The sequence below is a fragment of the Gavia stellata genome, chromosome 3 (genome assembly GCF_030936135.1).
Source record: "Gavia stellata isolate bGavSte3 chromosome 3, bGavSte3.hap2, whole genome shotgun sequence".
In the NCBI taxonomy this organism is placed as follows: Eukaryota; Metazoa; Chordata; class Aves; order Gaviiformes; family Gaviidae; genus Gavia; species Gavia stellata.
Window position 1 is genome coordinate 99554984 of NC_082596.1, and position 27528 is coordinate 99582511.

Genomic DNA, 27528 nt, shown 5'->3' on the forward strand with positions numbered 1-27528 from the left:
AAAAGCGATGCTGCATCTTCTGCTGTTGGCAACGTTTCCTTTTCCAGCACTTCTTGGATTTTCTCTCTCTTAGCCAAACCCTTAATGTTACAGTAAATTTAAATGTAAATATTGTTTTGTTTTTGCCGTTAATAGTTGTAGGTCAAATCACTTTTCATTAGGCTTGTAAGATGCTACATGAAGAGATTGTGTACCCTAAGGTAATGGTTTGGGTTGTTTATATCTACTGTACACTTCCCCCAACATGATTTTGAATTGTATCCTGTTGTAATTAAATAAAAAAAACCCACCATACTTCCTGTGTGTTGGTGGCACCGAGGTGATTTAAGTTCTCGGGAGGCTAAACAATTAAAGTCATTAAACAATGAGTAGTGAGCGAAACTGAAAATTTTAATAGCCTTAGTTTTATCTTTCCTTTTCTGGTCTTCATTAGAGAATGAGAGACTTCAAAGGGGAGTGAGAAAAAAATAAAATCTTTTAACTGCTTTCATGTCAGAGGATGGACAAAGAGCAAAACAAATAACTAGATATGGCAGTTTCTTGCAGAGAAAGGCACAGAGAACTATAAAAACATGCACTTACACACAGAAATATGAGGCAAGAAAGTCAAAGTCAGATGTGGACAACCTGATATCTGTCATTTCTTAGTGATCCTAATGCAGAGAAATGAGCAAAAATAGTCGTCTTTATTTATGACCCAAACTAGTATTAGTACTGTAGCAGATATAAATGAGAAGATTTATTTTTTACATAGCATGATGAGTTAAACCGAAAAAAGGACACAGCTTCTCTTTAAGGTTGACTTTATGAATGGAATTTATTTTTATTTCTGTGCAGCATGTACTCTTTGGTTCTGCATACATCACCACAGTGAAATCAGGGGAATGATGTGGATGAGAGCAGAACTGGACCCAATTAATTAGGCAGGAGGTGCATGCACACACCTGGGGAGGAATCAGATCCTCTGGGGTGAGTGGGAGGAAGATGAAATGCTAGGTGTGGCTCCTTGTAAAACTTCCTTTCAATTGCAGTTATTTCTCCTCTTCCTCAGGAGTGAAAGCCAAAGTCGTTCCAAGTCCCTAACCCTTTAAGATTTACAGGGGAGCGAAGTGACTGTGAAAACGCAGAGCGCACCTTTTAAAAATTATTTAAGGAACAAGCTGCGTGTGCTAAATTTGTCCCTGTATGCAGATGTTACTCTTGAGCAGAGTTTTCCTGGTAATGGCACTTGGAACCCACCAGTTGTTCTGCTGTTGTTATTTATTACTGTTCATTTTATGGCTTGAATTGTTGTCTTAAAATGTTGGTGGGCCAAACATGTTAACTGAGAAGGTACTAACCGGTGAATGAACTCCCGTTTGCTAAGAGATAATCTGCCACTTTTGTTTCAAGCAGCCCGTGTCGCCAGTGAAGATTTTCCAGATTCCGTGATGCCTGTCAGCTCCAGTAAGGCACGTGACCTTCACAGGGAGCTTGAAGATGAAGTGATTCCTTCATATATCGAACAGTTTGAGAGAGATGTTCGGGATAACATAATTCTGCTTGGCAGCTTTTCACTGGAACAGGTCAGAGTTAAGAACTGTAAGACAATTTTATTGCTTGCTTCATAACATGATGCTGGCTTGTTAACCTTGTACACCCCAATTCTATTTCACTGCCCAGCAATACATATATTGAAAGGGGAAAAGAGGACCCATTTCATTGGCTTGCTTTATATGACTGGTACTTTGCTAAGCTAACAGCAGGACCTTTATCTTTGTCTCCATTTCAATGGAAATAAAAACAGATTGCCTTCGTTGCTTCTTTCCTTAAATAGTGGAGTGTCTCTGACTGCTCTGTAGTAAGTATTGCAATTGAGTTTCAATCAAAAGCCTAAACTTAGGACATCTCTCTCTGCCAAATTTAACAGAGGCTTATTCATCTATCAATGTGCGAGTTCAGATTGGAGCCCAGGAAGGATTTATGTAGCAATATTCATTGTACAGAGGATAAGATTAATCCCAAATTATAAATCTGTTGTGTTTTTCAGAGTAGCAAAATTTTCTGTGGTTTTCTTTTTGTCATTTCATAGTCTAAAGAGACAAGGTTGGGTTCATGTTGACAAAGGCACGAGTTCTCAGGGCTGAAATGATACTTGTGGGCGCCTAACTACCATTTGTCCCTTTGAAAAATCTTGTACCGAGACTAGGGGACAGGAAGAGAGATTAATTGATGAATCTATCATTTTTAATTAGCAACATGAGAACAGCACACTGGCTCTGATGGGCTTAAAATAGGTTATCCAGTGACTGATGGTGATCTAAGCTTTCTTTTATTTTCAGAGGAAGTTTTTAGAATTTTTTCGTTGTAGGACTAAACCTTATCATTGCCTTCTGCGTGTTGGTGAGGAGCCCAATTCCCTTCCTTGCTGCTTCCCTCTAAATCCTTGTGTAGCTGTATTTCCTTCCTGATGACTTTTTTGTGGCTGTATGCATCATGCATAGAAGATGGTTTGGGGAATATTGTTCAAAGAACATTAAATGGGAGGGAAACATGAGGGAAAAGGACTCAGATGGTACTACGACCATCTCCTACCTCAGGGGACTGATGGAGTAGGAACCTGGAAACAAGTGAACAGAGTGCACTGCACCTTTCCAGAGGACTTCATAATATGTTGAGACTTTACACTTAACTAAGTTTGGGATATTCAGATGCCCCCAAAGATTCATGAGGCTTTGTGACACCTTGAAGAAACACAATAAATTTGCCAATCCTTCGCCTACCTTCCCTCTAAACCATGGTCACTGGGAGACTGATTGTATTAGACGCTTTTTGGAGGCGTTCAGCAAAGCTTGTTTCCTAGCCAGGAGCAAGCTATCCGGTCATCCCAAAACAACATTCTGCTTTTTAACTGACAACTGCATGTGTGAATCCACTTGTAATACAATATAATATTGCATTTCTTCCTTATTTTCTTCCAAAAGAAAGAAAATCCGCAGTGATTGATTGAGCTGGTCTATCACGAACTTACAGACAGGGACTCAATACTTTATACTGCACAGAAGAGGTCTTGAATGCCTGTGTTTTATGTCCTTTCCTCCCACACATCTCTAACTTCAGTTGTCCATGCCCTGTTTAGGAATTCAATCATACTGACATGGTATCAGCTGTCACATCTGTATCCTGCAAAGCAGAAGGTAACAGGAGGATTACTGTAAAATCCATATTGGTTTCTAAATCAGGGACATGTATGTCCGCCCTTTCCTTGGAAGTACGTAGAAATGGCGCATTCAGCCACTTTGAACAGAAAATGGAAGGTGACATTGGAAGTAGGGGCTGCAAACGTGTACCTTTTACATCATGCTGGTATTCAAAGACATCTAACAATAATGCAAGCATGCTTATTCTTCTTTAATTGACCTTCTTTATTCTTTAATGGACTGTCTTTACTCTTTGATCCATGGATATACTCCTGCAGCACTGTAGTGTTGATGCCTTTCCGCAGCAGCTACAGGTTCAGTGTTAGACTTGCTGCCATGGTCTTCAGAATCTGTCTCTGCCATCTTTGGGATACTTCCAGCTTTTGTTGTTTGAGCGTATGTTTATTGATTTGGAAAAGTCTTTAATTTGCCACATGGCATTTACTACTTATTTAGAAGAAAAAAACCCCTTCCCTTCCTTCTGCAGGTTTAGTGAGTAGCAGATGTACTTTAGCCAGCATAATTTATGATTAGTTAATTTAATCTGCCATAATGATATAAAGTAAGCCTGAAACAAGCTTCTATCAATTTTGCCGTTAGAGGTAACATAATATTTTCAAATGTCTACCAAACTGAGTAATTAACCCTAGGGCTACGTGAAGGAGTCTAATAGACATCTCTCTCGCATTCCTTTGCTTTGACAAAATGAAAACAAAACATGGGAGCCCAAGGGTTAAAAATAGCAAGTGGGACTTTACAGTAGATGAGACTGGTATTATAAGTGAGGTTCAGAAACACACTTGAGTTGCTGCTCTTTCTTTTTAGGCTGCCAAAAATTCTGTCCAATGAGGCATCTGATTTGCACTAGAGCTTTGCAGGCAGTGCTGGCACGAAGAGGACAGCTACGTATTAACTATCTATCCCTTAGTTCATTGCTTTTCTTCTCTGCTTTGTAGCTTTACAGTAAATGGGTGGGTTTTGTTTAAACAGCAGCTCAGTGCATGAGATCACCATGATTAAAAGTTTTTGAAAGAGCAGATGCACTTTCCAAAATAATAATTAAAAAAAAAAGGTTTATGGAAGATTTTAGCTCTGGAACTTTAAGCTGCATCGTTACTTACTTCATGTTCTGTTTTGTAAATGTAAAAGCTGATAGTTGAGGTTGGCAAGAAATACGTAAGGGGAGATCTGGTAGATTCTTGTAAAGAAAGCATTAAGCAGATGTCAATGTTCTGTTAACAAACACATTAAAGAATATTAAATTTGGAAAGCAGTAGTGTTTCCTGTGGCCTGCCATGTAGGCCTGCAGATTTCAAAAGCCCCACTGACATTTGCTTTTAATAAGGAAAGATAAACTCTATTGAGAGAAAATCATAACTTAGGGACTGTGTTGTGGTAGAAGCTGAGCAGGTATAACCAAGGCAGGGTATGCAGAATGCCGCAGAAAACCATCTGTCATGAGACAATGCAGGGACACATGCTTATGGGCAGAACTTGATCTTACAGAGCAGAGACACGCGCAAGGAAAGACCTGACATAATGCTGGCTTTAACATGTTTGATTAAAGGCAAGATGCTTTCAAAACATGAGAGACTGTGCCAAGCATGAAGCAAACACTGGTGATTGGGGTGAGATTGCACTTGATCGGCCTTTGGCAACATAATCTTGCCAGTCGTTAATTCAAATGCCATGGAAAAGTACCAGCTCTAGGATTTTCAGCTGTTTCTGAACTGAGACAATAGAAGTAATTACTCAGCTTTATGTGGGTTCTTTCAGCAGAAATTAATAGTGGGGCAATTGTAAGGATCAATACTGCCCCAGAAGTCAAGAACATCTTTCCTGCTTGGCCATCTTCTTCCTGCAACTTGGTTGGTATTCTTAACTAGATGTAATTTGTTCACAACCTCCGTCTCTCTCTCTACAGGATTCAGCCCTCTGTGCTGGGTGTAACACCTTGCAGGACTTGGTCATTACAATTATAATAATCAGTTTTGATCTATGACCTCAATGTGAATTACTCAAGAGCCTCTGAAAGTAAAGTGCAAGTTTTGCTCTTCTGTACCAGCAGTTGAGTTATAGTAGTAAGAAATGAGCTATTTGTTGCAGGTGGATAGTAATAAAATGTTGCCTTTCATCAAGAGATTTACCTTTTGGTTAAACCAAAGGTTAATGCCTCTGGGCACTAGACCTGCTATTCTTACAGGGTCAATATCATCACTGCTTTGACTCCTTGTCAAGTCACAGAGAGATCAATTTATATGATGATGGAATGATCAGTTTTTCTTTGGTTAATGGTGGATAACACATGAGTAAAATTTGGTACTATGTAAGATGATGACAAATCTACCCTCCAACCAGGAATTTAATTAGTGGGATCAGGCCTTGGTCATACAAAACACCAATGTGCATTTGCTTGCATGTTCTATCCTGTTAGATAATACTATTGTTTATATCCTGATGGTACCTGCAGACCTCCCCTCGTCAAAGCTATAGCCTACTAAGCATTGTACAATCCTGTGTGATCATTCGTCATGAATATGATACTTGTGTGAATAGGTGCACCTAAAAGCAATGCAGAATTGAAGGTGACCTTTTCTCAGCCGAAATCTGGTTACTCCTTTTTGACATTTGCCAAGATTCGAAATGACTGTGATGTTCAAATGAGTAATTTTTTTGTTTTACTGAGAACTGCAGGTCAAGAATATAAAAGCTGGTTATGTTTCTTTTACACCATGTCTTAAAAGTAGGTGACTTCATTCTAGGTAAGCTACCTATATGCTATACTCATGATTTGAGTGTCAAAACATCTCTACAGTCTGTTAGTATAATGGTTTCCATTTAATTTATGTGATATAGTAGGAATTATGGGTATCTCCATTTTACAGAGGAAGAGCAAGGGCACAGGTAGGCTGAAATCTATACCAGTCAGAAGTGCTTAGCACCTAATTTCCTTTTGAAATCTGTCATTAGGCCAAGCTTATCGAATTCGTTATAGTCCTGCCAGGTAGACTGCTCCTGGACTGGTGAAAAAGCAGTTCACCCAAACCTATGTTTGAGGGGAAAAAACACAAGGTGAACTTCTCAAAGCCAGGGGTATTGGGCTTCTGGCCCTTGGACTTCTGATGTCCTGCCTAGCGAGTGTCCATGGTTCTCAGACGTGCATCAGCACCTACTCAGCAGACCTAAAGCCTGGCTGAGATGCCAGAATGTGTAGCTAGGGGACTTCTCTACCCTGTAGGCTGGCAACCTGAGATCTCTAAGTATCTTTGTTCTATCAGGCTTGCTCCTGCTTCCTCAGTGGGAAGCCTGGGAACCCTCCCAGTTTCTAAGGTTCCTCCTCATTTCTTCTGGACACTCAGATATACACACTTTATTTTTTTAGAGGTGGGAGGAATGGAAGGTGGAACATGGAAATAAATGTCAACATAAGCAGAACTGTGGAAAAGGTGTTTTATAAGTTTATAAAGGGCCTGTCACTGTGCTGTCACAATACTCTGAATGTTGATATAGCTGCTCTTTTTAATTGTAATTGTCTTTTAATTGCTTTGTTCAGGAGTTATGTGGATTTTAAGTGAAGTAAATATTTAGGTGGAAGTAATGAAAATCTTCCGTATTTCTTATATTTTTCACTAAAAAGGAGCTCACTTAGTTTTTACTGTGTTCTTTCATTCTTTAAGATCAGAAGGGCAATTAAACTACTAAAGCAATTCTTGATATTCTATTGAGCTGGAGCAATGAATTCTACAGCTACTGTAAATGATGATACTGCATTTGCTGCTGCTTAAGGTAATCTGACTGGTCAGCTCTCTGGCTCATTATCCTAATATAAACTCCAGTAAGGAAGTCTATTTCTATGGTTCAATAAACAGAGGCAATTGGAAAGATTCTTCAAAGAGAATCAGTGATTGCCAAGTCCTGTTGAAGTTTAAGTGACTTCATCAAGTACTGGCCACCTGTTAAAAGAAGCAGAACTCAGATGGGGATTGTAAGCAAAGAGTGAGCATTACTGATGTAAGGAGGCACAAACCTGCAAAAATAAATACAATGAAAACAAATGTTTAGTTGCTCATGTATTCTCCAGAATCACTTTTTTTTTCCAAGGGAATTTTTATTTGTATTTTTAATACAAATTACAAATACAAATTTGGAGCCAAACTGCAGTCACAGGTGTAGCTAAGTCTACTGTTGGTTAGCTTTTATGATAGGAGTTTCCTTAGCAACATTAACGGATTACACAGGTTTTGTAAGCGACGGATAAATGAATTGGTCTGAATGTTGTAACTTTTTTGCTTCTGCAGTCTTTACAGTAGAGCTGAATTTGTTGAGTGGAACCTATGCTGGATGGTACTTTTGACCTCTATTTCATAGAACAGATTAATTCAGGTGGGGAAGGACTGGACCTCTGGATGATGTCTAGTCCAACCTCCTGCTCAAAGCAGGGCTAACTTTGAGGTATATTGGGCTTTTCATGTGTAATCTGAGTTTTTAAGGGCCTTGGAGTTGTTCACACCAGCTTGTTAGTGTGAAACATAACCAGGTCATCTATAAGTTGAGAGATGTAGAAATACTGGGAAAAACAATCCGGTTGCATTACATGCATGCTTGCTTGCTTAGTACAAAGGTGGGAAATCGTCACTGTTGCTCAACCTCCTGGCAATCTGTTAGCACAGTTGGTTTCTCTCGCTACTATGCTAGACCCTCAGACAAGACGCAGCTTTCAGGACTAGGTGGTTACAATGAGAACGTATACTAAAGTGCATACGTTCGCTCAAAGATGTGTCAGCATAGTATGATGTTATAATACAATTGCTCATGTCAGTATTCAAATCAGAGAAGGAGGGCTTACATATCAGCTGAAAATGTGAAACGATTTCCACCTATAAGTTTCAGCAGAGAGATGGAGAAGGATGTAGTCTTGCAGGAGGAGATCTGTTCTCTACAGAGAAAAATCATTAGGCACAGCAACTTGTCATTTCCACTGTTGTATTTACGACAATCATAGAGTAAACTGTACTTAAAACGTTGTTTCCCTCTCTGTAGTTTTCATATACTAATTGTAAGTGAATGTCTCTTTTAATTATAAAGTGTTCAAGTGCATGTCTGCACACTTGAAACAGAAGATTATGTGAAAGCCACTACAAATAGAAGTTACTGGATAAAGCCAAAGCCTGTGCTTTTAGATTACAATTATGGAGACAAATTTGTGAAGCAATCCTTTATTGACAGTCAGCAAAAAAGAACGGGGACTCAAAGATGGGGATAGACTGTAATCTCAGACCTAAACAATCAGTTTTTATAGGACTGTAGCAAGCAAATTAGTTATTATGACTCAGTTTTCCCTATCAACAGAACAGACCTAAAATTAGATACCTGCTTTAGGGAAGAGTAAGAGGATTAAAAGAGTAAAGTTTCATGAGGAACTTTGAAAAGGCTACAGAAATAATAAAAACATTCTGTGCCGAAATTAACAAACATTTTTAAATTGAGGAAGAATGGGGAAAAAACCACAAAAAAAGTCTCAGTATTTCAGATCGGTATTTCCTTTCAGTTTCTCTTCAGTTGTTTGTGCCATGATTTGCTGTCAGTATCCAGAAAGTAGAAAAGACTGTAAAACCCTGAATTTCATTACACAGCTTATGAACATTTTGTCTTTTTAATTTTTAATGTAAACGATTAATTTTAGATCTATAGATTGGCATCGTTCACTTGGTTTCCACTGGCATTGCTCATGCTACACGAGTTTATACTGGAGGGAATGTGTTCCCTAATAAATGTGTGGGTAACATCTTCCATTATATCTTGTTATTTAGGCTTAAATTACCTGAAGCTTCTTAGTAGCTCGTGATTTCTGGGCTAATCTGGAGACATCTGAGCTTTGACAGGCTAGCACATTCCTGCTTAAAGGCTCTTCATCAATGGCAAATGCCATTTCAGCGTTGCGTATTTTCAGTGCTCGGCTATGGTTGTCAGACACTCTGATAAATGGCCTTGCATACAATTACAACAGCCTGTAGATTCTGATGAGGACATCGGAGTTTTATGACCTTGAAGCTACATCTTCTCAACTGTGAAATAAGAAACATTGGAAGGAGTACCTGGTAGTTCTGAAGAAACTACAGGTGGTCTTTCTGTGAACGGCAAGACAGAAACGAGAAGGGGGAGTCCTCTGTTTTGAGGCTGGAGAGGCAAAATCTTTGTTTTGCAGACGCTGGGTAGCTCTGCTACAGACACCCCTTCAGAGTTTCCTTAGGGCATCTTAAGAAAAGTGATTAAAGTTCTTTAATTTGTTAGTACTACCATCTTGGATCAAAATCCTGAAGGAAAACAGCTCTGAGTTTTTGGGGAAGTTCAGGTCCTCGTTTATCACACCTACTTTACAGCCAGGTCTAGTTTCCATAACTTTTCAAAATTAATGTCTTTAATATATATGCCTTATAAAAGTGTCTACCTTGGTAGCAGGATACTGCCTTCCCGGGTTGGTTGGTAGCTCAGTCTTCACTGCATCGTAGAGATAATGCAATGCTTTACAAATTTATCAAAATGATCAGCCTATAATGCCGTCACTAAGTGTATCTGTATTACTCAGTGTAATAAGGCTGTAGCATGACTAAAGTAAATCTCACTTTGTGTTCTGCAGTATCAATTTTAAGAGAGAATATGAGTTCTTTTTTTTTCCTAGCTGCTACAAATGGCTCAATTGTCGAAGTTTTTCCTTTTATGCTCATGAACAGTAAATTGGTTTAATTTTCTACTTGGAAGGAAAAGTCGCGGGGGGGGGTTGCTTTGTTGCTTTTTCTCTTTCCCTTTTAAAAACATGTCTGAGAGTTTGTGGCACATTTTGGGCAGAGCACACCGTGAATAATACTACCATGTGTCCAGGATTTTGACACAACTTTGCCTCCTGGTTTGCAGCCATCTCTGAGACAAGGTCGCCCAAATTCCAGAACGCGAAGGGCAGTGCAATTTTCAGAACAGGCATTATGGAGCTACCAGACTCTACTTTGAATGAAGGGCACTCATCCCACTTACCTCTCGATGCCTCATTTCCCTGTCATCTCTCTGTAGTTAACATGGAGAGGGTAAGCCTCTCAAAATCTCACTTTGCCTGAAAGGAATGTTAACTTTTCTTGCAATGTTTTATTTTTTTCTTCATCTCAAATGGTTCTTTATGTTAAAAATCACTGGGAGTGAATCTCTACGCAGCAGCCAGAGTGTGAAGGAGGTGGACTAGCTGACACCGGTGGGACTGGAGACATGGTTTGGTTTCTAGTCCTGCTGACACTTTGCTCGGTGAGCTCAGGCAGGTCACTTCTCACTGGCATCTCACTTTTGCCATCTGTAAAAATGAGGTGGACAGGATTTCCATCGCTAGAGAAAGTTTTGGGATGCAGAGAATGAAAATTCTAGGGTAAAAGCTTTTATTTAGGCATTTGTTTATGGCTGGAAAGACAGCACTACCTGCACTGTGATGTACCAATGTGGTTTCTCAAGGAGTGGAACAAAGGGAAGCACCAGGATCCTCTGCATGTGGGATCCCTGTGGGCAGTGGGAGGCTGCTGGAGCCCCCACCGGTGGGGTCTTCACACTGCTTCTGCTGTGCCCTGACCTGGTGAGAAGGGCTTGTTGGGAAGGTGGGATCCCCACAGCACTCCTCTCAGGGAGTACAGTTTCATCAGGGCCAGGGCTCAACGGGCTGTTTTAAATCGCAATGGGGCGACTACCTCACCAGAAGGTTGTAATACCAGTGCTAGGGCTGACCAAAAGGGGAAAGTAAATATTTTCCCTAAATGCTCCATTTTTACTAAATGATAAAAAAACAATCCTGTTTTGCTTCAAAGTTTTGCTGAATTTTATGGGCTTTCTCCTAAGAGGAAAGGATGTGTTTGGGCAGGGTTTTGTTTAATTTTTTCCAAATTGAAAATTGCTATAGGAATCAAGCCCTACTGTTTGTGAAGTAGTTTCACAGTGAAAATAGCCAGTCAGCACTGATTAATAGTATTGAGTCAGGTTCTTGTTTTTGCCTGCGGTAGAAACAATGCTTACCATCGTGTGTCTCTAGGCTGAGCCCAGACTGAAAGACCTTTTTCAAATACTGGTCTTGATCATGCTCTCTGAAATCAGTAGATGGGCCATTTGTGTAATTAGACCCCAAGACAGCCGATGAAGAAACTGAGAGAGACGTGTGAAGCAGTTGGTTCACAGCTAAGGCAGCACCCCGTATCAGGATGGGGAATAGGACAGACTGCTGCTGTGATAGAGCCCTTCTGCCTTAAAACAATGCCCTGCTTTCTCCAGTACATCCCAGGAGAGCTCTGAAGGATATCCAGTGGTTCCCACATTTTAGTCACTTTTTTTTCTGAAGGACTCAACGTCTGTATCGACTTGAAGCTAAACCCCATTTCATGCCTTCTTGTTGGGAACGCCCGTTGTCAACAATGGGTCATTCTTACAGTCTAGACAATGCTGGTGTCATGATGAGAAACAAGTGCTTAGCTATATGTGTGATGGTATATACCATTGAGTAAAAGCACTTGGGTTTATTCCAGTAAATCTATGATTCAAGGGATATTGCAGCAATGAGTATTCCACATTTAAAAAAAAATTATATGGGCTGCTCTGTTTTTGAAAACTTATACATTTTTTCCTCTGTTAAATTGCTTCCTGGTGATGGAAATGTCTGAGATATTTTTTTTTTTTTCCTACTACATCTACTTTCCTTTAGCTTGCACACCCCTGAGGTAATTAGTGTAGGTTAAAATTTACATAACTGACTTTGGGGTTTTGCAAATAGGAAAGATGGAAATTTATTCAAGGTGGTGAATAATTCATTTTAAAGCAAGTTTCCTGGTTTTTTTTTTTAATCATGTAGAAGATGTATTACAGACTCATAGAGGTTTTCTGAATAGGACCCTAAGCATTGAATTTTTGATATATTTTATTTCTTAGTGTAGGTAAAGAAATATTAACCATGACTCATTGCACTTTTCCTGTTCAATAAGATTTGAATAAACTTAACAAATTTATTAGGTAGATGATAGAGCTTTTAAAAAATTATCATGACACACTGTGACAAATATTTTATTAGGATCCAGAAGAAATAGTTTTAAATCATATTCCCATCACCACTTCAGAGGAAGAGAGATGGAAAACAGTGCAGTTCATACAGAGAACCCCGATTCATATTTTCTTTTGAATATTCATTATTTAATTAAGATGAGGAAGATAAACAAAGGGATTGGATAGCTATGGGAGTCTGGTAATATAATCAACTTCCTAAAAAAAAAAAAAAATTCTCTACTTCTGGCTCAGCGTAAGCCTGGACTGGTAATGTCTGAATGTTGTGATATTATGGCTACTTGAGATTTTACATAAAGTGAGCTTTCTATTTCACATTATTTCTTAATCTAAGTGCCCACCTCAGAAAAATTGCTATCCCAGGCATCACCAAGAGTTGGATCCAGGAGACAAATTATGAACCAAGCCTCTCTCCTGCCTTCTGAACTTTCGCTTTAACTGCTTCAGCCCAACTTTAAACCCTTTCCCACCTCCCACCAAACTCTGGAAATGTCTGATGTCTTTTTTGTCAGTAGTTTTTGTCATTAGACTTTTTGAGGAACTTCGAGCTCTGTTGCTGGGCACCCTCCCAGACCATGGGAGACTGGCTCCTGCGCCTCACAGGGGTGATGAATGTTGCTGCTTGGTCCTGGCTGCTGCTGGGACAGGTCCCCTACACCTGCCGAGAGCACGTCCCCGCGGGGCAGGGGAAGCGGTGGTGATTCACTGGGCTGGGGAAAGAAAATCAGTGCCAGCGTTTGTGGGAGCAGGAGAGAAATGAGTCCCGGTCTGTGCTCCAGGGACTCCTAGTGAACTTCAGCCCAAAGCTGTCCAGGAGCAGGAGGGTTGGATCCTATCAACCGAGGAGCAGTGGTGGAGGAGCCTTGCCCATGACACAGCTGCCACGTGGAGATCTGGATGGTCTTGCTTTGAGCTAGTTCGGTCACATCATCTTTGTAATCGTGTATGTGTGATGCTTGACCAGGGCCTGGAGGATTTACTGCATCATCTGAGGCTCCCTGCTGGGACTACCAACAAATCGTACTGTATTTTAAGGCAACCATGTTGTCTCTGTTTAAACCCTGTAAAATTAAAGCAAGTTATGTTAAAAGCTACTCATGCAGGCTTTTGTAATATGTTTTTGTAGTCTGTTTTTATACTCTGATAATTTTCATTTTGGAAATAAGCAGGATGTTTTGCAAATAATTTTCCCAATGTCTTAGTCTTCAACAGAGATTCCTAAGCTTCCTTGAAAACAGCCAAATATTTGCGAAAAAATTTAGAGATTTGGAAGAAAGGAGAGACTTTAACAGCCTCTGATATGGATATATCTGATATGGAGCCTCTGATGGGGAATTTTTCTCCTTTGGCTATTACATTGTTTCCCTACCAAAATGTTTTTTGGCTTTGAGGCTTGATGAGAGTGGAAGGGGAACATAATTTTACACTGTTTAGATGACAGTATATGGGTATACAGTAGGAAGCTTCCCTGTATATTGGTAGTGTTGCATGTATGTTTTATGATGATCTCGGGGACACCAGTCGGAAGCACGAGATATGCCCTTGAATATTCAGCGAGATCTCTGAACAGTGTAGGTCAGCGAGAAGAATTTTGTTTTCCTGAGTCTGCAACCTTCAGCAGGGTTATTGTTTCCAGGTTTTGCACAGAGAACACAGTCCAAAAAGATGTGGGTGCTGGCTTCTTGATGGACTGACTTATTCAGCTAGCTGTGCAAGAGTAAAATAACTTGAGACCCTCCCGCTTTATGATGGAGAGCTGCAGAACCGCGGGGGGAGAGGACTGCTCATGGGAGTTAGCCTCCTATGTGTTGCAACATCCAAAAATGCCAGTCCCTCTAACCAAACGTTTAAAAACAGCTGTGGTGATACAAGGCGTCGAGATCTGGAGCAGATTTAAAGCTGGGAAGTTGTGGGCTCTCTGGTAGTCTATGACTGTTTTGCATGCTATGTTTTGTTGTGTGTGTATAAACATACTTATATATGCCTATACATATGTATGCATATATATGACTGTGTTAGGTATAGTAAAAATAAGGACTGTAGGGCACCACCATGTGCAAATATACGTTGTAACAATCAAGCTTTTAAAACAAGATTAGAGCTCAGTTTTCCTCGGAAACAATAGAGTAAACATGGAAAAAAGCTATGGAAAAAATAATGGTGGCTGAAATTCCTAATTGCTTCTGAAAACCTTCGACCAGAAGACCTAGGACAAAGCTGTGGAAAATTGCACATTTATGACTTTTATTTTGATCTTTCTGTACATTGGGAAACAAAATGTAGGTGTTTTTCTTTTTTGTCCTTTTTTTTTTTTTTTTTTTTGGCATATGGGACTCAAAGGACCACAAGGAAGTCTCTCACCACAAGAAACAAAATTTGCGAGCCAGGATTCATGAACTCTTTCAAAGGTATGTCAGATAAGGGCTACTTTGTACTTCTATCTAACATGCTTTCCTTCCAAAGGTCTTTCAGTGCTTTACAGATATTAGTGAGTGGAACTTCTCCCAAACAAAGAACCTCAGGCTTAGAAAAATTAAGCCTGTGCTTCTGAAAGAGGCTTCTGTTTTGGATACCTCCATTTTAAGATACCTGGCTCAGGCTGTAATTTTTAAGTGCTACACACAGTGCACTTCAAAAGGTGACCAAATGGCTTCTCCCAGCACCCTTCATCCCTGCCTCTGAATTACCCTTAGAGAGTGAAGGAAATATGAATTGGAGCGATGTTTTTGTGATCAAGCTATAGGTGACCTTCAGATAAATACATGCATCAAATTACCTGTAAAGAAATGAATGGAGGAAATAAATAACCCTTGTGGATAAAGCCAAGGAAGCTATGTTCTGCTGTGACAGCTGATGAACATGCTGGTGAGAACAAAAGAAGCCTAACTTCACTGAATAAATTATTTTCTTGAATCTAATACCCAGCAAAAGGAGGGAAAGGAGAAAAATGATGCAACCTGAAAACAGATCAAATGTGGTTATTTAAATGTTTGATGTTCAGTAATGAAAACTGTTTACCTTCATAATTGTGTATTAGCAGCTAATAAAGGCAATAGATACAGTAGTTTAAAAGTAATAAAATCAACAACAAAGTGTATTTAATTTTAAATTGAATTGCAAGAAAATGAGTGTCCTAATGAACCCCTGTGTCAATGCAGCTCTAACCAAATTAAGTGAAATAATTTCCATCATGAGAAACTAAATAAGTACAAAGTTCCAAACAGACCATTCTTCTTGAAGGAGAGAAGTTAACGTCTCAGATGTTTCAGCTCTACAAATTAGCTAGAGACATTAAAGAAGCATCTTCTGTTACTTCCATTTAGGACAACTGGACCCAAGTTGACTTGACTGTAGCTCAAGGATAAAACCTCAAAGGTGGTTGACCCTGTGCTGCTTGTATTCAGTCCTTAGCACTAAAATTTTGTCCTTAGTCTCATCGGGCAAAATTCCCATGTATGTCTTTGGGATTAGCATCTACACAGACCTTCCAACTGATTCAGCTATTGCCTGGGTATTTACACGATGCAATTCTGCTGGTAGAGGAATCTGGAAAACAGCTTAGCTATGCACCAGTGGTAATTTTACTGCTGTAAATGTGTATATATGTTTCTTTAAAAAAAAAAGAAAAGTAAGTATAGGCAAGGTCTGAGTAGAAACTGAATTGTAGCAATGAGCCAGGAACTTGGAGACAGACTGGGATGTTTAGCGTGATTTGCAGAGTCTCTGTAAATAGTTTTCTTGATAAAGAACTATGTTAATTGTACAAATGTGGAGGCTTCTCACATTATCACCTAGAATGCAAAAGAGGAAAAAGGAATAAAGACACTGGAATTGAATTTTCCAAAAGCAAGTTAGAAAATACTTGAAGGAATTCTTCAGAAGTGCAGTCCAGGGAAATGTTGGTTTTTGGTTATTCTTTTTTTTTTTTGTTTTGTTTTGTTGTTGAATGAACGCCAAATTTTAGCATTTTCCTTTGTGACTAAAAACTTAACTGAATACATGGCTTGGCAACCTAAGAGAGCCTGTCCTCTGATTGCCGGTGTTGTAGATGCCCAAGCTAATCCTGAATTGCAACTGTACCTGATGCTGGTCCATATGACTCATCTCAGTACATTGCAGGCAGCTCCCTTGACCCCCAGGGTGGCGCATGGCTGGCCCTTGGCCATGACCAGCCTGCTCAGCCTCCAGCTCCTGAGAGCTGCCATGTCTTTCTCTGTGCTCTGCTACCTGCCCCAGCACCACTTGCAAGTGTGGCTGACCGACCCTCCCCAGCCTTTTTAGCGGATTGTGGAAGCAAGAGCTGAAGTGTTTTGAAGCCAGCAGAGCATCTACAGATGTTTTTACTTAGGGCCATTTCTGTTTAGATACTTGTGCCGAGTAGGGATAGAGGAATTGCTCACGGTTTTGTGTCTGTTGAAAGATGGGATGGGATTGCCAAAGCATACAGCTTTATAGTGCTTATTGTAAACGACTTAGTTTTGCGTTTGCTCCTGCTGTGCTCTAGAAACAAGACTTTCTCCATAGGGTACCGTGCCTTTTGTGTATCCTGTGCACTAAGCAGGGCACCGCTGGGGTATCTAGTGTAGGGCTGTTCTTATGCTATTTGCTGGAGTTCTGTGTTGCTACAGGGACCTCTCTTTAAAAAAAAAAAAAAAATCTTTGAGTTGATATAATTACCCCCGAAATTACTTAATTACACAAGTAGTTAACATGTGAATGCCAAGGAAGGTTTAATGGTTCACATGCAGCTGAAAATTTGTGTATGTGCATGTATGTGTGTATGTATATATATGCATATATGACTTATAGAATTTACAGATACAGTGTTTTGGTATATATAAAATAAGATCTTTTAGAAGATTTATAAATTATATAAGACTTATATATAAATTATATGATTTTTTGAAAGAAAATGGTAAGATTTATATCTATAATAAGATTTTTTTCAGTGGTTTTAAACCAACCCAATCCCCAAGGAACCAACGGTTTCCAAAAACCTGTCCCAGTTTATTGAAGCTGTCAATTGGTCCTGAAAGTATCGACAGAGGCAATGGCTTCCTACTTTAATATTCTTAACCTAGAACCTGAGCCCCAACACCAGACAGAGCCGATTGTACACGGGCAGTGAAACTTTAGGTTCCTTAGTGTCGATCTGTGGCACAGACTAACCAATATTGGTCATGTTACTGGGGCTGTGACTGTATTTTTCGTGTGCTGCTTTTTGAAGCCTCATCATTTCTCTGCTTAGTACACCTGTTTCTCCTGGGTGCTTTGCTTATGATATATTCAAGGAAAATATCAAACTGCAGTGTATTTCTAATGGCAAATGCTTTCCATATCTGTGTTGTAGTTAATTTCTTTTCAGTTCTTCCCTCTTCCCTTTCTAACTGCTGCAGAGTGGGACGTCAGCAGTTGAAAGCAGAGGAGAATGAATGTGAAGAAGAGATGGTAGCCAGCTTTGGTAACCTTGCAGGTGTGAATACTGGCTTAAATGGAGCAGCAGCACCTTGTGGGAAGGTGAGGTTCTCCGTGAATGCTCTTTTTGCTGATGTGAACTGCTAAATGACTAGATCAATTGCATTGCATTATTATTTTTTTTCTTTTCATAGTTTAAAAGGATAGAATTCAGTAGATTTCAAAATATGCTTTGCAGCAGAAGTAACCATACGCTTAAAGAGAATGTCTAAAGCTATTAATGATGAATCATTTGGGCATGGCAAGAGTTCTTCAAAACAGTTTGTCAGCGCTGGCCAAGCAAAGTCTTTCAGCGGGAGATGAGACAGCTATGCCACCATGCAAATGAGACAGGCTTGAAATATGATGAATCTTCTATCTCCTTTTCCTACTCAACTGACACTCGCTTTGAGGAAGGTTGTAAATGCAAGAGAGATTGTGGTATAATTCCTCAGACTGGCGTTTCTGCCCCCCAGTCACTATTCGATTATCTTCCAAATTGCTGTGTTTCAGAGAGATAAAGATTTTTTATGGCTTGCTGACTTGAAACAACCAGAAGAGCCAGAAAAGAGATGGCTAACCGGCCATGCATAGTAATTCCATTGGTAAATGACAAAATCTTTGTTTGTATGACATTTCCAAAATTACTACAGAAGATGAATCTAAAATACAAAATGTCACATTTGGCATGCAAAACTATCACAATATATTTCAGTATAAAATTCATAGAGGCGTTTAATTTAGAATGTGTTTAATAACGAAGTCTGCCTGCATCAGTAATCCTGCCTTGAGGTTTAAAAAGATTGTCTTATTTATTCACATAATGTTAATTTTTTTATATATGATTCAGAAACCAAAAATATTAAGGTTAAATCTTCATTGTTAATTAAGATTTTCTAATTAAGCTGAAAATAATTGTTATTCAGATTAGTTGTTAAGTATGGTTTGTGTTGAGAAACAAAAGAAGTTTAACAAATTCAACTGTTTATTTAACTGCTTAATTTAATTCCAGAAGCTTTCTATCTATATGGAAATATGCTATCTCTTCCAAAATAAATCCAAGACAGGATTAAAGAAGAGATTATTAGCTACTGTAGGCTTAAACTGTGAGACTACTAAACCTAGTAGTCAAGGTAGCCATTTGATTCTGAAGTGTGGCATGGGTTCTTGTATCAAATTGCATTAAAAGGAGACCTAGCACTAGTGTTTTCTCAAAATAATGGAAGAAACTGATTTCTTGGGGGGGTGAGGGGGGGTGGAAATCATTGCTGATTTGAAGCACTAAATAATTAGTTATTGCAGAAGCAATTTTATCCATTGAAGTCATCACTGGAGCCAAACAGGGACTCCCCCTTATGTGCCTGGCCCTGCAGGTTGCATTTGGGCGGCACTGAAGTATCCACTGGCATAGTGGGATGGACCCTACGCCTTTACTCAGGCAAGACTTGTAAGGATTGTACTGCTGTCTGTTCCCCTCTGTCAACCTCCGCGCTATAAGCTGAGCGTACAAGGAAAGCACCAGGAAGGCATTTCTGATACGCAGCACAGCATTTATTCCATACTAAACATTCTGTAACTCAGACAACATCTTGTCAACAGCAAGCAGCAGATGTTTCCTTTTGTCTGGACTTGGAATAAAGGTGCCTGTAGGGAGTTGTTATTAAACTCTACACGTGTTGCACTTTGATTACTATTTTTAAGAGAATCTGATTATATGATAATCAGAAGGTGAAAGGATAGTTTGCATATTACACAGCACTAATAGCTTTGGCAAGGCTAATAATTAGTATAAAAACATGGCCTGCCCTATCTTTTACTCTGTGCCTGCAGCCTGCTCATCACATCACGTATTGTGCCTGTCTTGCAAAGCATGCTATATTTTTGAAGGTGTTTTTTTCCAGTTAATTCTGCCTTATTATTGCAGACTAATGGCATCTGGTGTCATACTTCAACAGCTCCACCTTCCCCCCAAGGATGCCAAACATTTTATTAGCAGTATTTGTATTATTTTTTTATCTGTCATCTCTATGACTTTTGACCTCCCTAATTGCAGATCCTCGGTTAGCAATAGGTAATTGCAGGTTGAACAAGAAGCATGTTGTCTGCTTTTCGGTAGTTATTTTCTTGAAGAAATTTGTTCTTGCTAATTGTATGGTTAAAGTCAGCTCAACCCAGGTCAGTAACTCAGAGCCTTCTCCCTAGGTTGACTGCTCCAAGACACCGCAGCCAATAGAAATTCACATCAAATGCCTGAGAGGAGTCAAAGATAAGGTCCCTAAAGGCCACTACACCCTCAAAGTTTCTGTTCTCAGCCGCTTAGGTGGTAGCTTGCTGGAGCGGCCCAAACTGAAGGAGCAGCCTCCGGCCAGGACAACGCTGCCTGTTAGTCATGATGGAAACTTCTACAACACCGAAATCTACTTCGGACAAAGTATCCAGACAGTAAGCAACACTTCTTAAATATGCTGTCTTTGCTTTGAAAGTTGAAACACATCCGCTCTTTCTCCTTCAGGCTTATATATTTAAAGCATTCCATCATGTTCATAATTTATTTAATAATTTAAGGTGCAATTTAGGAAGGTGCGATTTTTTTTTTTTTTTTTTCCCCTGGGTTAACCCTCATCACTCACTCTAAAAGTGCCAAATATACACTACATCATATAGTGTTGTCAGCTAATTTTAAATTTTACTTTTATTCTCTCTTATCTATGCAGCTTGTCAGCTATGTAATTTGATTTCTGTAAAGTAGCTTTAGAATAATAAATGAATGAGTGGGTGTATATAAACACATGAATGCCCAAATCCTTCTGTGAGTTTTTAGCTCCATTGACCCCCATTTGCCAAAAAAGCAGCATTTGGATTATTTTGGAAGGAGCCCAAACACTTGAGGCTCTATTCTGTCTTTTGCAACTGAGGCACACATATTTTCCTGCCTAAGCATGCTGTGCGTGGCAGGATTGTTGTGTGTCAGTTGCTCACTGTTGTAGCTAATGCCTAGTGCTGGTTGAAACATTGGTCTCAGATAAAACTCTCTGGCACATGAAAGCTTCTTTACGGTTTGAAAAACAACCCCCATCTCTCTCAGTATGGTTTTTTGCATGTTATGAGGCATTGGTAGAATGAGAAGGAGAGTTTTTTCTGTTTTCAATTGTTTATTTTGTAGTATGACCTGAGCAGTAGATTTCCTCCTCCACCCCTTCTATTGTGCAGAGTGTTGTGTAGATACAGAACAGACAGTCCCTATCCCAAACAGCTTTCAGATAAAGCAACTTTTATGTATGGCACTGATGCTTTCGGTCACTTGAGGATAGGTCATTCCAGCTATTGGGTTTGTGATAGATAAAGTGCTGCTAAGTCACATTTTCTGCTTTTTAATTTTTTATCATCTGTAATGGATCATGAACAGTGTCTGTAAATACAACTGTTGGTATAAAAAGAATCATGCATATAGAGAGGGAAACTGTGAATGTGACTGTCACCTTACGTTAAAACAAATACATGTATCCATCAGAGAAATCACTGAGCTGGGATTCCTTCCTAGGCAGGATGCACGCATCCTGCTTCTGCCTCGAAGGCCAAGTGCTGTCTTCTCAGGCTTCACTGAAAGGAGAAGACTACGGGCAGTATGACTGAACAATTCTGGCATGCCCTGCCTCTTGCTTTCAGCATCGTGTTTCTCCTGGGTCTTGCCTGCTGCTTTTGCTCCTACCTGGGGAGTGTCCCTTGTTCAAAACTGCATATCTCTGTTCACAGTGCTAAGCAAGAGCTAGTTCAGATTGACCCGTCTCTCGTCCAGCTGTTCCTAAACACAAAGGAACTCCTGACGTGGATTTGTGAGGAGTATGTGCAAAGTCCACGTACTTATCTTTCTGTTAGTCTCTACTGGGTTGTGTGGATGCCTCAGTAACTGCTTAGAGGTGGCTATTATGCTTCATCCAAAGGTCTGAGAGAAATGCTTGGTAGTTTTACCATTTTTCCAGAATTTGCTTTGAAGTCCTTTTTGAGTCTCACAGAGGACATTTAATTAGCATCTTCACCAAGCTTCATTTTTAGTCTAGTGAACCAGGGTGCAGGTCTTGGGCAAGTCCACTTAAAATGCAGGACCAGGAGGAAAAGTTGGATTAAATGACCTTCTGATGATTCCCTGTCTTCATTACTGTATAATGGACAACAAAACTTAATGTCATAATTCTAGAGAACCTCCTCCACCAGCTCGTTTTGAAGATGTAGGTGTTGTACCCTGAACGATTCTAACTTTCTGTTCTTCCACCTTAGTATTGGCCCATAACCTTAAGGTCTGTTTCAAAAGAAACCCTTGAGATCTTTGCTGAGATGAGGCAAATTTTAGGCTTCAGATGGTTAACGTCTACTGCAAAACTTAGCGTAAGTAGTGAGGTCTTAGTGGTGAGCTCCAGATGAGCATCTGGGTTTAAACGTGATCTTATATACAGCACTACTGCCCTGGGATATATTTCAGGGGGGAAAATACAACGGTTACAAATGAAGAATAAGCTTTTGTTTTCATTGGCCAGAATAATGATAGGCGTGCAGTGTAAACATGGTGAAAACTAAGACGTGCATGCTTGATAGTGAAGGAAAGCTTAGTTTTAACTAATATATTAGAGAAATTGTTCCAGAACGCTACATCCTTCCAAAAATAATAACCCTGTCATACCGGCAAAGTTGGTGTCAGCATGGGTTACCTGCTGCGTACAGAAAGTGCTGGTCATGTAAGTTGGATCTGCCTCAGGGCTAGTCTGACTTGCACACCCGACATTTCAAAAATGTTTTTTGTTCATTAATCAATGTTCTTTGCTCCAGCTTGCCAGCTTCCCTTCTTTCCCCTCCTTCACTGTCCTCCTTTTTAGTTTGTCAACCTACCTCCCCCAATAACCTCTGTCTACACATTAGACAGTGGCTCCTAATAGCTCCAGTTGAATTATATTTGGCTTTCAGTCAGGCCAGACAGTCACATGAGTAATTTTTTTTCCTTAAATTATGCTGGACAAAACACATATTAAGGCTTTGTATTGGGATAGAATGCAACTGATGTTTCAAATGACTCTTCACAATTTTAGGAATAGCAACTAACAGCATGATCTGAAGGGGACTTGTTTTAGAGACAGCATTTCAAGGACGTTTGCATAGATTTAGTTTATGCAAGGGGACTTTAGACTTAAATGGCTAATGCTGTCTGGTTTAGGTGAAGCAAGAGCTATTTTGAAGCTTCACCTACGTTATAACACAAACTGAACGTGAACTCAAGCTGAGATTCAAAAAATGCAGTAGGTTAACTCTGGTGGTAAAGAAGCTTTGTTCTTAAACTTTCAATATACTCTTGTACTGCCTGATTTTTCTTGGGTCTGGAATGAAGGTTGAGTAAGGAGAAGATAGGAAAGGAGATGAGATGTTTACTGTGCATCTAGTAAGGCAGTTACTGCAATTAGACTTTCCTTGGCAGTGCCTGCACAGATGTGACCACATCATTTTTACACTAGACCAAGGGTTTTACTCGTACAATTTCCTTATTGCTGTCTCATGGTGGCTAAGATCCTACTACACATAAGACCTAAGCAGTCAGTAAAGATTTTTTGTTCACAGTGTATTTAAAGCCGTATCCTATTAATCGATGGGATCCATGTCCCAGTGTTAGCAATTCCGGATTACATTTTTCAGCTTAATGATGACTTGAAGAGCACAAATGAGTTGCGGTCTGCAAAAGTTTAACTTTGCTCAGAAAAAGAAAAAATGGGTGTTTTTTTATTTTTTAGTCAGTTTTTCTTAAGTTAGTTCAGTAAACGTTAAAATAGTTGTATGAAACAATTACAACAATAAGAACAAATCCTCACTTTTTAGAGTCAAAAGATTCACTGGCTTCAACAGAATAAAAATTGGCATGTGGCTAAAATACCTCTCTTCTTTTAAAAAAAAAAAATGTTTTCAGCTATAATTTCAATTATCAGGACAAAGATATTTTGTTGTACATCGCAAGTTTCGCATAACATAAATTATAAACATTTCTGGACCGCTTTTCCAGAAAAAATATTGCCTGTTAGGAAGCGAGTTTTTGTTCAGAAGGGAAAGTTCAGATAGGAAATTTTCAGCTATTGCGAAGAGCACTATATAAGCCAATGAGACTGCCCGCAAGTGACATTTAAAAAATGTTCATTAAGCCATCCAGTCACCTGGGATGTCAGTCCAGCACTGCTGAGGCAGAAGCAGGGACAACCAAGTCAGTGTTGGGCTCCCCAGGCTGCTTTCTAATCGCGGTCCCACTGCACCCGTTCGGCATCGGTCCTTATTCTGTGCCAGCCTTCCAAAACTGGCACTTCAGCAAAAAAAATGTGAGCTCCAGAAGTATGTGAGCACTGGCGCTACGCGTTTTCCCCAGCGTACCTGGAACTTGGGATAGCACTAAATCACTTCATATGCATATAAAGCCACAGTTACTGACAGAACAGTTCACAGATCTGTAGATTTTTAAAGAGTATATCAACTGCTTAATATTTATGTATCAGTGTGGCAAGGTACTAGCAATATTATAACAGTAGCTGGGTACCATTTTGTTTTACTTGAGGGAAATTCAATATGAATAAAACAGCAACTTTTCAAACATGACATTTAATCCACGCGTGTAAATCATACCAGGAGATCTATTATTCATTATTAAAAGGGCACCATATTTTTATTACACTGAAAATGAAACACAAATGCTGTGAAAAATTTAGTGCCTTTTCTTGAAGTTTCAGGACACTTATCATGCAGTCATCTAGCAGGGGCTGACACTCATTTTAAAATATAGCTACAAAATTAATAAATTTGAACTCTTTTGCTTGGAAAAAAAGGATGTTCTATTTCACTGAATGAGGTGGATTTATTTTTTATTTAAGGCTTCCTAAATACTTAAGATGGCAAAGTACTTCGGTAATGTTCACATTCAGAGTTAGATATATAACGAATAAAGTTCATATCTTTGTTGTTATTAGTCATTTCCAGCATTTTCTTCCCTGAAGTGCATTTTGAAAACTACATATATCAGAAACTGATTAACATGACCTAAGGTATTAATTCTTAAAATATGATGAAACAAACAGTTTCAAGGCCCTTATTTTCTGTATGTCAGCAGCTGTCTAAGGACTGTGACGCTTTTAGTAATTACAAAACAAGGTATCATTAGGAAAAGTAGAGCACAAACTTTTTCCCTACCCCCCTTATTTTATTCTTAAGTGAAACGCTGGCACAGATGAAGAACATTTAGCTCTAGGATACTTTATAGGACATAACATAAGAGTTTGATACACTATGAAAAAAGATAGGAAGTAATAAAGCTTGGCAGTGCCAGAGGACTTTCAAAATGAGAGCCACTTAAATTTTCCCTGGATGCAATTATTTGTAGTTGGGATGATAAGGTGCTACGTGACCCTTTTGGTAAATGCAAGAACTAAGCTTAGACAGACGCTTGCATTTATTTGAAGACTGCAGGTTTGAACACTTTCCCCCCCGCCCCCCCCCCAGCAGGAACACATACTTATTACTGCTTCTGTTTTGCTTATCTGAGTTTGTTTGGGGTTTCGGTCTTCGATTGCTGTTTGCTAAATGTCTTTTTGCAACAGCTCCTCAAAGCGCATGTTTTCAGAGCAGTTCTGTTCCGGCTGTGTCATACCCCTGAGCCATCCTGGGGACGGACCCCTGTGCCGTGCTGCGAGCAGCCCTTGGGCTGGGTGCTGCTTACACCATGGGGCCAAGGGCCCCACGCTGCTCTGCCTGGCTGCTAGGACCTTCAATAGTGCTCTTCTCCCCAAAGGGCCGGGAGTCTTTCTCCTTGCTGTGGGCTCAGCAGAAAGTGTCACGGGGACCACCTTTGGCCCAGTGTTGTGCTTTGCTCAGATCCTCTTCCAGCCACGAGCTGCAAGCTGGGTATTTTCTCTGGAGACCTTTGCTACCTGTGGATGGACTTTCCCAACACTGAAAGCTCCATTTCCAGCACTGTGTGAAGAATTGAAGGGATTCATGAAGTCTGGTGTGTTGACATTACAAAACCATTGCATGTTAGAATCTATTGCATCTGCTGTATTTAGTGTTATGCAATTGATTTACATATGCAAAAGGTTACTACTTATCCCAGGTTTTGTTTTTGGTAATTAATTGGAGTAACATTTCATATGTTGTCTAGTCAATGTGCTCTGGTGGTGGTGGAGTTCTTGAAAATGCTCGCTGGGCTGTACTGTGCGTCCTTAGACCAACATGTACTGCCCAAAGACCTCAGAAGTGTCGCTTACATTATAATGCATCATATCTAACTAGGGTAAAGTATGTGGTCTGCATTGGAAAATCTAGCAGACATGTTAAAAATTAGGAGTGTCTAGGGACAGGCTTTTATTTTGGACCACTCCATGGCCTATTCCCTACCTAATTATATCTGTAAGAGAGCTTGACATGAGCCATTGGATACAACAGTTGTACAACAGTCATATATTTTCTGGGCAGATCAGCAGGCAGGCAGAATGCGGCAGCCCCTGCCTGTATCCTTAGCTCCACGTAAACTCCAAACAACAGAGGATACTAAGGGCAAAGTAAATGCCTGCCTCAACAAAAAATGCTGTGAGTGATAAAATAGAGCAATTCCATGACCCACCAGAGCTGACAGCCTGGAACTGTGAAAAGGGGTTCGTATCTACAAGTCGTGGGAGCCAGAAGAATGTCCTCAGAAGACACTTTTTTCCCTTAAAATATCTGGGTTTGAAGCATTTAATGTCTTAAATAATTATTTGCGAACTCAGGATGAGCAGGTTAGTTGCAAAGCTGTACAACAGAAATGGCAAGAGTACTTCATGCCACAAAATTAAAAAAAGTGATCCTATTGAACCATGCAATTTTTAATCAGAGCACAGAAGGAAAAGGGGATTTGTTATCAGGAGCCAGTCTTCCTGTTTCTTTGCTGGAGGGGTGTTAGCTGAGCCCCTGGAAAGAGAGCAGAGCCTGACAAGGTCTGGACCATCTGGAAAATACTGCAGGAGTGTGAACTCCACATTGGCTCAGCTTTCCTGGTGAAGGGGAGCGTTGCTGTGTCCCAGGCTGGACCGAAGCTTAAGGAGGAAGGGGATGCTGTGCGCTACGTGAGGCATGACTGGGAATCTGGAACAGCATCAGGAAAGAGACCTGAGATGGAGCAGCTGGTGGAGCAAAAAGGAGGGGAAAGCTGCCTGCTCCTGCACCAGAGCCCAGGGCAGGCAGAGCGGTGCTGCTGTGTGACTCAGCCCTGCGTGCCGAACGAGTCACGTCTTCATGAGACTCCTTCGCTCCGAGTGGTTTCTGAGCAAAGTACGTGTCCTCTTGACACAAAAGAAATAAACTCTGCTGTTTTGTGTCGGTCGCCTACGTTATCCCGGGAAACTCATTCTCTGACCGTGCTGGAATCAATCTCAGGAATAAATAAGTGAGACGGGAGTGGCAGGAGAAGGAACTGGGGTTCCTGCCTTCCTCTTACAAGGACAATTTCTCCCCTTGCAAGATGAGGTCAGAATCTGCCTAGGCCAGCGGTCTATCACCAGAAATGCTTGGGGAGGCTAGTGCTGGCTGTACCATACATTACTACTCCCTGCTGGTCAAAGAACAGAAAAGAATTAGCAGCAGATGTGCTAGGACAATTAGCAACAGATGCAGAGGCTAAAGCTCACAGAATGCAAACATTATTCCCCCTGTATTTAGGAAGATAAAAGGCCAGATTCTGGTCCTCTGGTGTAAGGTAGCTGTGCTGCATGCAATGCTGCTGGAGTGAACTACGCCCCGAGTTATCTCTCCTAGAAGAAAGGGAGGCGGT

At 40.1% G+C, this 27528-nt stretch overlaps 1 protein-coding gene across 1 annotated transcript in view; it reads left to right on the top strand.

Annotated features, from left to right (window-relative positions):
* Nucleotides 1-27528, top strand: part of LOC104261486 (uncharacterized) — a gene marked incomplete at its 5' end in the record, with an annotated part of 147750 nt that overhangs the window by 20121 nt on the left and 100101 nt on the right. The window contains 3 exons of the mRNA XM_059815665.1: nucleotides 1393-1581; nucleotides 17620-17771; nucleotides 19911-20150. Of these exons, the coding sequence (XP_059671648.1) occupies nucleotides 1393-1581; nucleotides 17620-17771; nucleotides 19911-20150 (581 nt within the window). The remainder of the gene's footprint in view (nucleotides 1-1392; nucleotides 1582-17619; nucleotides 17772-19910; nucleotides 20151-27528) is intronic.